A 16,131-nucleotide genomic window follows, 5' to 3' on the forward strand; every position below is an offset into this window, starting at 1 on the left:
GGAATCAACCCAGGAAACAGAAGAAGAGCACATGAGGATGAAAACCATAACAGAAGCCACTTGGGGAGTGTGCTACAGAGAGATCAGTGATCAACTGTGTCCAATACTGATAAAAAAAAGTCAAGTATGATGAGACTGAGAATGACCACTGGCTTCAGCAATCTGGAGGCCACAGGTAGTTCCAGTGGTGCAGTTGAAATGGAGTAAGTGTGTGAGTGGGTGGTGTGACTGGAATGGGCTTGACAGGATAGGAGAATAAAGAAAAGGAACTGGAAAGCTAGTATGGACAAATCTGTTGAGAAACTTTATTATTAAGGAAACTCAAGGTAAACATTTCTTTTTCCTAAAATGCAATCTCAAATAACATGCTCCATGTAAAATTCACCTTTTCTCCCCAAACAAGTCTAAACAAGTCTCCTTATCATCTTTTTTCAGTTGCTTACATCAACTGCTACCAGTAACCTAGGCTCAAACCTGAGAAGCACCCTTGACTCTTCTGCTTTTTCGCTGAGCGGTCTTAGTCTTTTCATTTTTCCTTGACTGTTTTCAGAACATTTGCCATTTTCTTTCCCTGTGTTTAAGGAGGCCAGGCCCTCATCCTCATGTTGCCCAACTGGTCTCTCTATTGCTCTCCCATCACGTCCCACATGTTCCCTTGCATAATACCTCACATTGTTCATGTTGTTAAGTTCCCTAGTATTTAATGTGCCAAGTTCAAACTCCAAGACACTCTCTGAGCACTCAGCTCTGTTATGTCTGTCAAACTTGATTGTCACAAGTGTGTAGAGAATCAGATGTGACTGCGTTACTATTACTGTCCTTGATGGAGTCTGCCTGCAAACGGGATATTCTGTCAAGGTATAGATAGGTAACAGCGGACATGCTTAAAAACGAGGTGTCTGCTGTCCTTGGGAGGGCCTACTCACAAACGAGAGCCTCCTTCAAGGTTTAGATAAGGTAACAGAGGACACGCTTGAAAACGAGGTGTCTGCTGTCCTTGGGAGGACTTGCCTGCAAACGGAATGTTCTGCCAAGTGGGCTAAGAGGGCGCTGAGAAAAATTTTATTATCTGTTCTTAACAAGAGCAGAGCTCGGCATGCTCCAGGCCGAGAGTAGATTAGCCATGAGAAGCGGGTCACTTCTGATTAGAAAGTAAAACTTCTGTATGCTATGTTTAATTAGCTGAAAGACCTGATTTATTGCTGTTGGAAGGCTGCCTTCTTTGTTCACAATACTATAAAAAGATTGCTTGTATACAATAAAGGACTTTTTTTCTGCTGTTGCTTTGCTTGCTCTGCTTCTTCTTTCTTTCCCATGCTGACCTGCACATGAATTACTGCAACACAAGTGCTCACCAACAACCTGCTCCTGCACAGCTTTCCTCACCATTTGACACATGCTCACCACTGCACCCATCCCTCTGCCACCCATCTGAGAGCTGGGGCCAACGGTACCTGCAGTGCACAGTGATGGGGTGGTTCCCGGACTGCTGCTGCTGCTTCTGCACAGCTGCAATGATGCTGATCATGCCCTTCCCGTCACTGGGGATGCCCACTTCAGGCCAGCCATGGAAGTGGAACTGTCGGATTTGCCGGCTCTTGTTCTCCTTTGGAGAAAAGAGGGTCAGGAAGGCAGGGGCAGCTCTGCTTTCCCTGAGGGAGGAGCCCCATCTATCGCACATCTTACCCTGGTGTTGGTAACCAGGAGGTCTCGGACGGTGTAGCTCTCACATTCTTCCTCCTTCTTCAGCTCCACTGTTATGTCTCCATAGGATACAAGGCCATCAGATGGCCAGTACTGGGCACACTTCTCCTGGCGAGACAAATAAGAGAGGCCAGGGGCTAGTACTAAGTGTGGCAAAGGCAGCATTGCTTGTGAGCAGCCTGACCTCTCACTTTTTTTTTTTTTTGGTACTAGGGGTTGAACTCAGGGGCACTCAACTACTGAGCCACATCCCCAGTCCTATTTTGTATTTTACTTAGAGACAGGGTCTCACTGAATTACTTAGCACCTCACTATTACTGAGGTGGCTTTGAACTCGTGATTCTCCTGCCTCAACCTCCCTAGCCACTGAGATTACAGGCATTCTACAAGAAATAATTAGTTAACCATTTAGTGTCACTTGTTGACAATCCAGTTTACAATATGACAGAGTCTATGAAGAACTCTGTTGCTCAGTGCTATTCAGCACTCAAATGGCTGTGGGGAGGATGAAGAGGGATGGATGTTTTTGTTCCACCCTTACTCCATGATTCCATATTTTATAGCTGCTTACATGTGCCACCTTGTTAATCCAGAAAAGTGGAACCCATTTACACCCTCACCCAGCCATGCTGCTTCACCATAGCCCAGTCCACAGTATCCTTTTATTCTTCTGATCTCGATCTCCTTAATCTGCAATGGTACTTTAAGGTTGCTAGTTCTAGCACTTCTGTCCTTGCAGGAGATGGTTTACTGTCTTTGCTTGCACCTAACTCAATTCCTTCTAAAGCTCCTTGCGTACAGGAGAAAGGATCTGTCTCAATTCATCTTTGCATCTTGAGCACCCTGACCCAGGCCTGGCATTCTATAGGCTCTCAGTAAGTACCTGGTAAATGAATGTGTTTAATGTCTGCAGAATAAGTCAAGGCATAAATATGTAAGTAAAACGTGGTCCATTTCTTTAGAGCATTGTGTGTGTGTTTGGGGGGGGGGGCGGATCTGAGATTTTTTAGTTTTTTTTTTTTTAATCGTACTAGAGATTTAACCCAGGGCTGCTCTACCTCTGAACTACATTATCCAACTGGTCTCTCTGCTGTTGGTCTCCCTTGCTGCTCTCCTGATTCCCATCACGTCCTGCATGCTCACCTGCCCAATACCTCATATTGTTCACGTGGTTAAGTTCCCCAACATTTAATGTGCCAAGTTCAAATCAGTCCTGTTTTTTATTTTATTTGAGACAAAGTCTCACTAAGTTGCTGAGGCTGGCCTCCTGCCTTAGCTTCCCAAGTTGCTAGGATAACAGGCATGCACCACCACAACTAGAACAGCTGAAACTTAAAAATTCTCAGCCATACATGTTCATTAAGATTTGAAAACATTAAGTACAAAAGAAAAATCATTGATAGTCTCACAGTCCAAATAAAATTACTATTAAAATCCAATTTATTAGGCTGGGGCTATAGCTCAGTGGTAGAGCACTTGCCTTGCATGTGCACGTGTGAGACACTGGGTTCCATTCTCAGCACCACATAAAAATAAAGATTTATTTATCTTTATTTATTCTTCATCTACAACTAATAAAATATTTTTTTAAAATCCAACTTATTTATGTGAGTCAAGGCAGACCTTGAACTCCTGGCTCAAGTGTTCTTTCAGCCTCAGCTTCAGTTTCCTGAAAAGCTCAGACTCCAGGAGTGTCACCTCATCCAGATTAAAAACCCATTTTACTGACTTTTATTGCTTTTCCTAAGTGTGATCATTCAGTAACTCCTTTATAAATGACACTGAATTCATTCTAACAGACAGGTTATTAAAGTACTGGAGCAAGGAAATGCCGTAGACCAGTGCTTTTCCACCTGTGCTCTCCAGGAATCTTAAGGATCCCTGAAGATGGGGTGCTGAACCACTCTTCAACCATAACTGTTTAAAAAAATCCTAACTAAGGTGCACCTCAACTAGTTATTAATCACCGGTCTCCAGGGCACTGGCAGGTAGAATGATTTTGCTGTCACAGTTCCCTTGAAACAATACCGCCTTCACACAATTTCTCAACCAGGACTGAAGACGGACTTCAAAGTCATTAGAAACACTAGGTTCCAGATGGGAGTGAGGTCAGCAGATTGAGATAGAGGGAAGAGAGCAGCAAGACCATATTTTACAAGAAAAAGAAATACTATGGGCCCTGCAACCAACAGTTTTTAGTACTTTAGATCTTCTTAGGTATGCATAGCAGAGAAAAAGGGCAGAAGGTGGGGAGGCCCCGGGCAGGCATAGCTGGGAATTATAGGAGAGAAGCCCTTCCTAAAGCTGGAGACAGGGGGCTTATCAACAGAGACAATAATGGGAACCCTTCCTTGGTTGGCTAATGGGGGCCGTCAGTCACTTGAGGTGGTTCTGACTGACCTCAGGGGGCAGAGTTGTACAGTGAGTTTCAAGGGGACACAGCTATTAGAGGGTTTCAGGGAGGCAGGTAAGGTGGGCTGAAAGAAAACAAATCTGGTAAATATGTGATTAGGATTTAAGGGATGACATGGAGTAAAGAAAAGCTACATAAGACTATAGGACAGATGATGGTAGGGAATTATCTTACTTACTCTGGTGAAGGGGACAGGATTCATTTAATTTAGCCCTCCACATGGGCTCAACAACAAAATTCAACAACAAAACCAAAGGAGCAGGTTATACTCAAAAACAAAGCCAAAGGCTGGGTATGATGGCATGTGCCTATAGTCCCAGCTACTATGGAGGCTGAGATAGGGGGATCACCTGAGCCCAAGGCAACTTGTTGAGTCCCCATCTCAAACCAAGTCAAATCATCTAAGAGGGAAAAGGTGGGAAACAGAGGGAAATAATCCCCAGAGCCCCCCAGCCCCCCCCATCCCTCCCTCCCTCCCTCCCTCCTCCTCCCCCCCCCTCCCTCCCTCCCTCCCTCCCTCTCTCTCTCTCTCTCTCTCTCTCTCTCTCTCTCTCTCTCTCTCTCTCTCTCTCTCTCTCTCTCTCGTCTGTGGAAGGGCGGCAGTGACAGCTGTCTGGCATTAGTTCACAGGCTGTGGTAAGTTGATGGAAGGCACATAGCAGTTTCAATCAGATACCTATTATCCTCTGGGCTAAAGGACCCCTTCCTTAGGAGGCAGGATGTTGGTTTAAAGAATCCAGAAAAAACTGTAGCAGCACTGGCTATCCTAACTGTATCCCAGGCTAAAAATGCCAAGATTCTGCTGGGATGGAAAAGTGAGACAAGGACAATGGGAAATGCATGGCCATGAGGAATATGGGAGACCCGTCTCAAGGACAGAGGCTGGGACCCAGCATATAAACCATGTCCTACTTAGCCCATTGAGGGTAGAGGGGACAGGAGAAAATGAAAACTAGGGGATTTAAAATAAGCAAGTGAAACTAAAAGGAAGGGCCCAATTTAAGTGTGGGGACTAAATAACCAAAAAAAAGTTCCTAAATTTCATATGCATAGGTAGATTTTTTTTCCTCAAGGTCTCTAAAAGCCCAAAGATGATTTTAAGATAAAGTGTAACATGATTACATTTGTATTTTTCAAAAGGGTGCTGTGGAGATTGTGGAAATCAAAGAAAGAAATATTCCTGGCTGCCATGTGAAGAACCGACTCAATGGGACTGGAAGCAGGAAGACAGGTTGCCAGGAAACTCGAGGTAGATCTAGTGCTGGCATGGTTTGTGAGAGGTGTAACCACTGCTCCATGTGCATGTCCCTTAGTAGGTTAGAGATGGTGGTATATTGCACGAGTGGCATTGTTAAGCTAGAGTGAAGTGGATATGCTCAGCAGGTATCAGGACTCACTGATAAACTGCATGTGGTGGTGAGGAAAAGAGAGTAAGGAAGGGAAATCCTAGACTTGTAGCAGGAGCAGTGGGGTGGAAGATGGTCCTGTTTATTGAGATAGTTCAGAGTGGGGTGAATTAGCATGGAGTGTGGGGAGAAAAATCAAGTTTCATTTGGGCCATATGGAGCCTTAGATTCTTTTTTGGAGAGGTACTGGGGATTGAACTCAGAGGCACTCAACCACTGAGCCACATCCCTAGTCCATTTTTTTTTTTTTTTTTTTTTTTTAAAGAGACAGGGTCTCACAGTTGCTTAGTGCCTTGCTTTTTGCTGAGGCTGGCTTTGAACTCGCAATCCTCCTGCCTCTGCTTCCTGAGCAGTTGGGATTACAGGCATGCACCACTGGCCTGAGATTCTTAATAATCAACCACATGAAGATATCAGGTAGGTACTGGATACATTAGTACACAATGGGAAATGCATGGCCATGAGGAATATGGGTGATCCCAGAAGGGGAGTAGGTAACTGTACTGGGGGCAAAGATTTAAGGCTTTGGTGTATGGATTGTATTTAAGACCACAGGCTTGGCTGAAATCCTCAAGGACAGCATGTCATAAGCGAATGGGCTAATAAGGCCTGAGTATAGAATCCTCCAGAGAGTGTTTAGAGGTCATGCAGAGGAGAAAGAGGTCACAAAATAAATGACAAAGGAGCTAGCAAGGCTAGTGACAGGGGTGAGATTGTGGAAATCAAAGAAAGAAATATTCCAAGAAAGAGGGAAGCACTGACTATTTCGAATGTTGGTATAAGGACAACAACAAGAACAAACAAAAGGAAAAATAAAAAAAAGAGAGAAATGATCTTTGGATTTGTCACCGTGATCTTAACTAAAGCAGTCCCACTGCAGTCAAGAATGAAAGGAACAGAGTGAGGTGAGAACTTAAAGGGGAAAGCAGACGCTTTAAAGGAACTTGTCTAGAAAGAAGTACATAAAAATAGTATCTAGATGGAAGGGGATGTGGGATTAGGGGAGATAATTTTGTTTTTTAAAGATAGGAAATGTAATAGTGTGGGCTGCTAAGTAGAGAGGGGAGCTGTTGATGGAGACAAGAGTAGCAAGGATCTTCCAGTGGCAAGATCCTTGAGGGAGGTGGGAATGGGACCAAGAGCACAGTGGATGGCTACATCGAGCTGTAGGATCCCTTTCCCCAGGATGGCAGGTAAGAGAACTGTTACAGATGTGAATGGGCTGGCTGCTTGAGGAAGGTATTCTTGTCCAATTTCTTGAAAAATGAGGCCAAGCCATAGCTAAGATATATGGCGGGATAGGCAAGGGGATTCTGCAGATCTGAGGGAGTGTAGAAGGAACAGGGGGGCTGGGGTTGTGGCCCAGTGGTAGTGTACTTGCCTGTATTGTGAGGCACTGAGTTTGACTCTCAGCACTGAATATAAATAAATAAAATAAAGGTTTATCAACAACTTAAAAAAAAAAGAAAGAAAGAAAAAAGAAGGACCAGCAATAGAATTGCTAGGTAGTGCTTTACCCACATTAGATTTGTGGTTATGAATTCAATGGGAGAACAGTCAGCAGAGTTTTGTTTTTTTTTTTCCAGTGATGTTTGCTATCATATATAGATATGTAACTGGATTTAACAGAGTAGAGGCCTTGCCATGAAAGAAAGTAAGAAAGTATGAGGCAATAATGGGTGTTAGAAAGGGAAGGATAATAATGACAAGCCACACAAACTTTACAAACAGAACACACAGGAAGGTGAAAATATGATCCATGACTGACATTGAGAAAGTGGAGCAGTCAATGGCTCTAAGATTTGGTGAAGATAAACAATTACTGGAATAGAAGTAAGAAGTACCATGTTGTATTGGAGGTGATAAACAGGGTATAGAATGTCCTATCAATATTCTAAAGGCATGGGGATGAAAAGATCATGGTTTGACCATGGGAACTGGTAGCTGAGGAAGCCAAGAAACAGAAAGACTAAGGGTAGATGGATCATCCTCATGGATACTGATGCCTCCAAAACCAGAGATAGAAAACCAGGCACAGAGACACATGCCTATAGTCCCAGCTGAGCTGAGGCAAGAAGATCACTTGAGCCCAGGAATTCAAGATCAGTCTGGGCAACACAGTAAGATCCCACTACAAATCAACCAACACCCCCTCACCAAAACAAACAAACACCAAATTGACAAAAGAACAGAAACAGGAATAAAGGCCCCAAAGGGGTGGTAAACCAGATGAAGAAGTCATTAAGTAGGAGAAGAGAGCTTGGAGCTGAGGTTTAATCTCAGATTTAATTTTCAGGTTATGGACTCTATACAGTGGCATCCTGATGAAGCCTAAGCTCAGCTTTTCTGTCTTTTCTCCTGTGGTCTTTGTTCACCCTCCTTGCCTTAGACAGCACTAAGTCTCTTTATGGTACAAGGCTGACAACAGTAGTAGGGACTCAACTTTGTGGGCATCGTGATCTACTGATGCTTTAAATAAGCAGAATGAGAGTCAGGTTGGGCTGGCACAGTGTGGGAGCTGGTAGCACTGCCCTGCTCACAAGGATGCCTGTTCCAAGCTGTGGCCACTGAAGGAACCCATGCCTTCCCAAGCATCTTGATGCATCCACTTGGTTAAAGTGGAAAAGAATGAGAAAACTCAAAGAGAAATTTTAATTCCTTTGAGATTTTTATTTATATGGTAGAAAATTTATATTTGGGGATCAGACTTTTATAATACGTAAGGAGTGGTGGTTTCACTTTGTATAAACATACACACCCTTCACTATGTTATTTAGGCTTACTGTGTTTATTTCTGGGAGCTATACCTGACATGAACGAGAGATGAAACAATAAGTGAAATTTTATCTTGGAGGCCAGTGAGGCCTTATGAAAAATGTGACTAATGTCCTGTTCTGATTCACTAAGAAGTTTCTGAGAGCAAAAGCTACTGGCTATTTTGATGGCCCTGGGAAGGCAGAGGCTAAGGCACAGTGGCAGAAGGAAAGGAGGTCCACCCAATTGATAACAGGCTTGACCAATGGATTGGAGGACTAGGTGTGCATGGCTCTTCCCCTCACTGTTACCCAAGAGAAATGTTTCCTGCCCCTCTACCCTAAACTCTCATTAAGCTCTCTTCAAGACTGAAAGAGTCTGAGGGGTAGGGATGTAGCTCAGTGGCACAGTGTTTGCTCAGCATGTGCCAAGCTGTGGGTTCATCCCCAGTACCAAGTAAGTTTGAAAAGAAGCCTGATAATCAGACTAGACAGGGTCAGAGATATTCACTGAGCTACATTTCATTATAGGGCAGTGGACCAAGAGATGTCTCTGAGCTTCCTATTCTAGCTCTTCTGCCTATTCTTTGGGCCTTCCCATCATTTACCTGCAGATGGAATGGGGAAAAACATGTAAAGCTCTGGGTCTAATTCACATATCCCCTTGTGGCTATCAGAGGGCTAGCAGACCTGCACTAGCCCCTGATAACACAGCCACTTCTGTCCCAGTTGGCCTTTGTTACTCAGTGCATGTTTTCTTGAGTGCAAGGCCAAGGACTTAACCAAACCTCCCATTTCATCAATCTTGTTACTAATAATAGACAAAAACCTACGAAGGATGCCTGTCAATTTGGTACATAATACAAGCCTGGGAAGACTAGCTACTGAGTGAAATGACTGAACAAAAAACAAAAACCCACAAACCACAAACCTGACATAATGAAATGTTGGGGTAAGAAAATGTGTGAAGCCTGTATCAAAGTTAAATAAACTGCACAAGAACAGAATGGGAACTAACTGCTTGGAACCAATGTAAAACAAACTCAGTGACTCCTGAGTGGGTGCTGTGCTTAACTCTTTTCCTATTGGGCCCTCCTCACCTCTCCACCCTCTCTGACCAGCTCAGCAGAGTTCAAGCCATCAACAAAACTTCCATAGTTCCCCTCTGCTTCTGGCTTGCCCATTTCTCCTCACTGTTCTCCTGGTGTTACCAAGGGATTAAAAACAGAACAAACAAAAACAAAAACAAACAAAAAAACACACCATAAACTGGATTTGTCAAAAACTCTTAAAGTGCTTTAAAAAGTCTCAACTCTTCATTATAGCTTAGGAGAAACTTTCCTACCAAGCCTTGCTAGCTTCTCCAGGATGATTTTATTGATTCTGATCCTTACATCCTTACATCCTTCCTTGTTACATACCATCCCAGGCCTAAAGAAGCACCCAATTACTGCACTGAATAACCTCAACAGAAGAATAAGTGGGCTGGGGATGTGGCTCAAGCGGTAGCACGCTTGCCTGGCATGCACAGGATGCTGGGTTCGATCCTCAGCACCACATAAAAATAAAATAAAGATGTTGTGTCCACCGAAAACTAAAACACAAATATTAAAAAATTCTCTCTCTTAAAAAAAAAAAAAAAAAAAAAAAGAATAAGCACAGTGGAAGCACAGACTGGCTGCCAGTAATGAGAATTAGAGGGAGAATCCCTGAGATGAGAGTGCCCCGATGGAGGTGGCATGACTGAATCAGTAGTAGTGGTGAGATTTCTTCTATTCCCTGGGAGCTCTGGGGGACCTCTGAGTCCCCAGACAACACTTTTTAACTGACTTGAGGGAGTGTTTTTTTTTTTTTTTTTTAAAGACTTCCTTGTTACGCCTGTGAAGGATGGCTGGTCTGGCACTGGGTCACTTTGTCCTCTGGCTTTATCCCTCTTAAATCACCTACTCAGCCAAAAAAGGACACATGTTTCTAGGGGGGAAAACTCCATTTCCTTATTAATGAAATTTAAGTTGTACATTTCTTGCTTTTGTTATTTCTCAAATTCTATTGTTTTCTTTCATTTAGCCAGAAGAGGTGACCCCTTCTTAGAGACACTCACCATGCCCTGGACTGGCTCTGCATCCCTCCTCTTACTGGTTCTGTCCTGCCTGGGGGGGTTGGGTGCAGAGAATGTGTGCAAAGGCTAGGCTGGGGGCTGTATTCTGGAGAAAAGTGAAAGGGTGGGAACTGCTTTGCTTTCCAGTCCTGGGAGAAGCTGATGATAGCTCAGACCCTAACAGACTGGATAATAAGTTTGAAAATGGCTTTGTGGACAGTATAAGTCAAAGTAAAAATTAAGAACTACCTTCTAGCCTACCCCTACCCCTATATACACACTTGTTCACACTATTTCTCTCACAGCCCAGGACCTTTTTGAACTCACCTGGCCTCTCTCCTCCAGTTCTGTTAGCATCACGATGGAACATGATTTCCACTCCCAGATCATACGCCAGAAGTCTTCAATTGTGTGGAGAAGAGGGCCCTGGCTGGCAATGTAAGAGTCCTTCTGCCGGTAGCCCTATACAGACCAGGTCAATTACAGGGAAGAGGTGGTATAATCAGGGAAGGGTGAATGGAAAAGATGGGCCTTTCTTGGAGGCAATGAGACAAGACACTAGGAAAGGATAGGAGCTGCTGGAGGCAAATCCATCCCAGACAGAGCTCCCCTGTGGCCAAAGATCAAACTCTGGGGAAAGGAAAGGGGTGCTGGAGCTAGGATGAGAAGAACAGGAATGGGAAAGGTCAGGTCAGTTTTTTTAGCCTAGATGAGTGTGCGGTAAAGTTTCACTTTAGGTATCACACTAGAGTGCACTGTTTTGCCCACCTTCTATTCTTTGGGGCTGGACAAACCTAGTAAGCTAGGTGGGTGGGAAGGTATCAGAATTCAGTAATTGCTGACTGATTCAAATAAGATCCTCCCAGGGAGGTTTGTGAGGGAAGCACTGTTAAGTCCAGGGAATTTCTATGGGGTGCTGGGAGCTCAGGCACAGCCAACACTTACATCAATGAAGGATGCATTCACATAGTCTGTGTTCTCTTCACCTCGCTTAACTGGAATGATCACTCTGTTGAATTCATCTGCAGGAAGAACAGTGGCTGGTAGCTCACCAACATGCCCAATCTCTCGCTTTCCACTGCTCCTGCCCTTGGCCCTTAGCAGATGTAATCCCAGCTGGGCAAGGGCAAGCTTGTTTCTTGTCCAGGAGAAAGAAAGGCTTTGCCTCTTTATGATATTTTATTTACAGGGGCCATTAAAGCACTGGGAGCACCAAGAGGTAATGCTCTGATTCTTGTCTCCAAACCAATCATTAATTAGTCCCTGAGAAGTAGAAAGGGTGGAAAGAATTAGGGGATAGGGCACTTACATGGAATGATCTGTAAAACCCTGTTCTTCTTCATGTTGGCTGGAAGGTTTCCAGTCCGCATCTTGTCATTCTGGATTTTGATTGATGTTAATTTCTGAATGAGGAAGGGAAGTGGAACATTATTGACCCAGTAATTAAACCTGACAAGACTGCCTGTCACCAGGCCTGCATCTCCAGGGTCCTTGTCAGCACTCCGTTCTTCCCCTAGGGCCCTGATCTCCATTTCTACATGTTTTTGTTGGAACACTGTTTCTTCTTTCTTTAAGCTCAGGAACAAGTCAAGTCAGTGTTTAGTAAATACTGCCTTCCAGGCTCTTTTTTTTTTTCTTAATATTTATTTTCTAGGTGTAGATGGACACAACACAATGCCTTTATTTTTATGTGGTGCTTTATTTATTTATTTATTTATTTTATTTCACCCATGTTAGGTGAGCGCTGTACCACTGAGAGACAACCCCTTCCAGGCTGTTGTATGAGTTCTTCTGGGATTCCTTTGGCCTAGAACTTTATGATCCTGGAGCTAGGATTCCAGGATGAAGAAGGAACTAGGCCCACCCGATGCCCACCTTGCTGTTCTACCCACACAGGTAGTCTTAGACTTCTTAGAAAAACTTATCCAAATGTGTATCCCCTCTTCCCCTCATGTTCTTCCTGATCCTTGCTACTCAAAGTGTAGCCCATACATCATCAGCATTTGTCCCCATTTTGTTAGAAATGCAGAATGTCACATGCAAAGTGTCAGGATCTAACTCAGACTTGCTGAATCAGAACCTGTATCTGTCAGGATCCCCAGCGTATACACCATAGTGTGAGAAGAACTGCTTTTAAGGAAAGGTGTCATTCTCACCTGAACCTACAAATCACTTGCTTCTGGGAGCACTTTTCATTGATGAGAGCATGACTTAGGATGCTTTTGGTGGAAAGGATTAAACTCAGGATCTCATAAATACTAAGTACATGATCTACCAGTGAGCTACACAGCCCTGACATAGGCTTTATGTGTTGAGAGACATTAACTAATGGCAGTAGCAGTCAGCAATCTAAGATCCATAGGCTAAATCCAGACTGCTGCCTATAAATAAAGTCTTACAGAAACAGCCCTACTTATTTGTTCACAATCTGTCTATGCCTGCTTTGGTGCTATAATAGCAGTAGTAAGCAGTTGGGACAGAGACTGTATGGTCTACAAACTCTAAAATATTTATTATCTGGTCCTTATAGAAAAATTTTGCCCTGGCTATATATAATCACCTGTGGACTGTGGGCTTTTTTTTTTTTTAAACAAAACAAAACAAAAAACATTGTTACCTGTTTTTCTTTCCCCCTAAACCAAAGTGAAGTGACTCCTAACAAGGAAGATGAGTTGAGAATAACAGGAGCTGAAAGGACCACTTCCTTAAACCACTGGCATGCCTCACCAGGGGTCTTACCATCTGCGGGCAAATGCACAAGGAGTCATTTACCCACACCCACAATTCCTAGACCAAATGGACCCTTCAATCTGGAGTTGGTCATCTAGTACCAACTCACCTTAAACTCTTCTTCCAATCCATTGTTGCTGGTCCCTGGGATTTTGTTGTAAATTTTTTGCAGGTGGGTTTCTAGAGAGGTCACTTCCAGTTCTGTATCCCCATAGAGATAATGCTCCAGAAGGGCTTGGTATATAAAAACATACTGCATCTGAAACACAGATGATGCCAAGTTCTCAGTTATAAACAACACAGTCCTAATGATACCACATCATCCCTCCCATCCCCAGACCACTTTTCTTTTCTTTTGATCCTAGCAGGGGCAAAATGATTCCTCTTATTGCCCTGACTCAGAGAAGCAGGGAAATGAGTCCTTCTGGTGGTGGTTAGCTTGGAAGGCAGTATTCCTATCTGCCTTGGGGATGGTGGAAGCTTAGTGAGGGGGACATATGCAACACTTCTCATTCTGAGAGGGCAGATTCAAGTTTGAAAGGACTGTCAGAAGTAGAGATACATAAAGTCTGTGATAATCTGTAATGCCCAGTCTCCTGACAGCTTCCCTCCTCATGCTGTGCCCTGGCTACAAAGCCCATCTCATTGCTGCTCCTGGATGTGGCTGAGATACATCATGACTCACTTGCTTTCCTCAAGGACTGTTCCTTTTTTTTTGTGGTGCTGGGGATTGAACCCAGGGTCTTGTGCATGTGAGGCAAGCACTCTACAAACTGAGCTATATCCCCAGCCCATGTTCCTTTATCTTTTAAAGACCAGTGAAAATGACAGCTGCCTTCCTGACATGCCCATACCCAAAGTCAAAACCTCCTCTGTGCTTGCCTGCTTGCTTTTGATACTAGGGATTGAACCCAGAGGTGAGGGGTGCTCTACAACTGAGTTATATACCCAATCCTTTTTTGAGACAGGGTCTTGCAAAATTCCCAAACTGGTCTCATACTTGCGATCCTGCTACCTCAGCCTCCTGAATAGCTAGAATTATAGGCATAAATCACCACACCCAGCTGGTATTCTCTTTAAGCACTTTATTTTGGTATCAGGAATTGAACCCAGGGGTGCTTAAGCCACATTCCCAGTTCTTTTATTTTTTTTTTTTTTGAGACAGGGCCTCACTAAATTGCTGAGGCAGTACTTGAACTTGTGATCCTCCTTGCCTCAGCCTCCCAGGCTGCTACGATTACGAGTGTGTGCCACTGAGCATGGCTGAGTAGATAATTTATAAGGGCTCTTCATCACACTGTATGATGATGATCATTTACAATAACCTGGGAGACTGAGTGAGCCCTTGAGGTAGGCAGATATTTTAGCCCCAGGAAAAAACCTACTGCCACCTTCACCCACAGATTACTCACATCTGTTTGCACCATCTGGCAGCGCTGGGCCCGGATTCGGCTCACAAAGCCATATACATCCACCTTCCGCTCTGTATGCATCATGTCCAGCATGGCATCAATGACGACAAAGGTACCAGTGCGCCCTACACCTGCACTGTAGCCAGAGGGCAGAGGATGGTTACTGGGATGAACAGCATGCCTTACTGGAGGAAGCAGGGAGGACAACAAAGGCTGGGACTCTTTTTCTAGGCCTCTAAATTCTAATTCTGAAGGGGAGGGAGTTAGGACTCTCTTGGAACCAGAAACTCCACTCTTCCCTGACCTTCTGATCTCTAGCTATCAGCACTAGGAACTCTGAATCTGAAGGCTGCAAGGATACATGGTCATCACATAATCCAGCTCCACAGCAGGGTCTCCCCACTACCAACCTTGGAGGACTCCTCTTCCTTCCCTCTTTTCTCAAGCCATATTCTCTACTAGCAGTTGAACTTGAGGAGTCTCTCTTGTTGCTCCCCTGGGGCCCTAGTGTTCATGTTCTCTATGCCACCTTCCTCAGCCAGGGACCCTATGCTGTTTCCTGCTCTGGCCAAGTGGGCAGAATGTGGGGAGCAAAGAGTCAGGACATACTGACCTGCAGTGGACCACAATAGCCCCTGCATACTGAGGGTTACAGGCCTTCACTTTCTTGAGGAACTTGAGCATGCCGATTGGGGTGAAAGGCACCCCAAAGTCTGGCCAGCTGGTAAAGTGGAACTGAGTGATGAGGCGCTGTGGTTTTCTGTTGGTCACGTCACCCACCTGTGAAATGAGGAAATCCTTTATGTTGGCCTTGATAACCAGGACTGGGCATCTCATGGGAGGGAAGGTACAACAATGATTGTCAGTTACAATGAGAAAGAGAATGTATCCAAGAAAGTTCTGACCATGGCCAGAGAATCTTCCTAGTAACTCCATGAGTTAGGCAGGGCTGTTAATATTATTCTCAACCTATAGGTATGGAAGGTAAAACTCAAGAGAACTTCAATGACCTATCAAGGCTTCAGAATGAGTAAATGGCAAGGTCAAAACCAAAGTTCAGGACTCCTGACTCTTGGTAAGGCTCTTCAGCTAAAGGCAACTTTGGCTCAGGCCTCCACGGTTGCTCTAGAGTGCCAAGAATATGCCCACCTGGTCCTTGCCATCAGAAGCCTTTGAAGTAGGAAAGGTGACTCTAGTATCTGGCAGATTGTGCTACCTCCCAATCCCCCACTCCATAGTGCTTGGTCATATCTTGGATCAAACTCCACATCAGTTGGTACTTTATCCCCGAGTCATGAAAACATTGTCCTTTTAAGGTCTGAGAAGCTCTCTGAAGGTCAGATCTCTGGTTTCAGACTTAAACATATCGCACACTTAGTGATTCTTGACCATATTGGATAGGAGGGGGGACAATAGCCTGTTCCCATCCTCTCAGTGGTTAGCTGATCCTAAACAAGACTGGGAAAGGAGGCGGGAGACAGTACCTGCTGAATGCAGAACTTTCGTACTGTGTAATCCACCAGGACAGTCACATCCTCTACAGACACACGGATATTCCCATAGGTCCAGCAGCCTTGGTCTGGCCAGTACTGGGCACACTTACACTGGAAAGAAA

At 44.3% G+C, this 16,131-nt stretch overlaps 1 protein-coding gene across 6 annotated transcripts in view; it reads right to left on the bottom strand.

Moving 5' to 3' along the window:
- Positions 1-16,131, bottom strand: part of Ptpra (protein tyrosine phosphatase receptor type A) — a 125,339-nt gene that overhangs the window by 2,744 nt on the left and 106,464 nt on the right. For all 6 annotated transcript variants that reach the window (XM_026409730.2, XM_026409729.2, XM_077800311.1 and 3 more), the window contains 9 exons: positions 16,001-16,120; positions 15,130-15,296; positions 14,517-14,652; positions 13,214-13,363; positions 11,684-11,777; positions 11,320-11,396; positions 10,702-10,836; positions 1,687-1,812; positions 1,455-1,606 (listed from right to left, as the gene is read on the bottom strand). In XM_026409730.2, the coding sequence (XP_026265515.2) occupies positions 1,455-1,606; positions 1,687-1,812; positions 10,702-10,836; positions 11,320-11,396; positions 11,684-11,777; positions 13,214-13,363; positions 14,517-14,652; positions 15,130-15,296; positions 16,001-16,120 (1,157 nt within the window). The remainder of the gene's footprint in view (positions 1-1,454; positions 1,607-1,686; positions 1,813-10,701; positions 10,837-11,319; positions 11,397-11,683; positions 11,778-13,213; positions 13,364-14,516; positions 14,653-15,129; positions 15,297-16,000; positions 16,121-16,131) is intronic.

This window comes from Urocitellus parryii, chromosome 6 (assembly GCF_045843805.1).
Source record: "Urocitellus parryii isolate mUroPar1 chromosome 6, mUroPar1.hap1, whole genome shotgun sequence".
Lineage (NCBI taxonomy): Eukaryota > Metazoa > Chordata > Mammalia > Rodentia > Sciuridae > Urocitellus > Urocitellus parryii.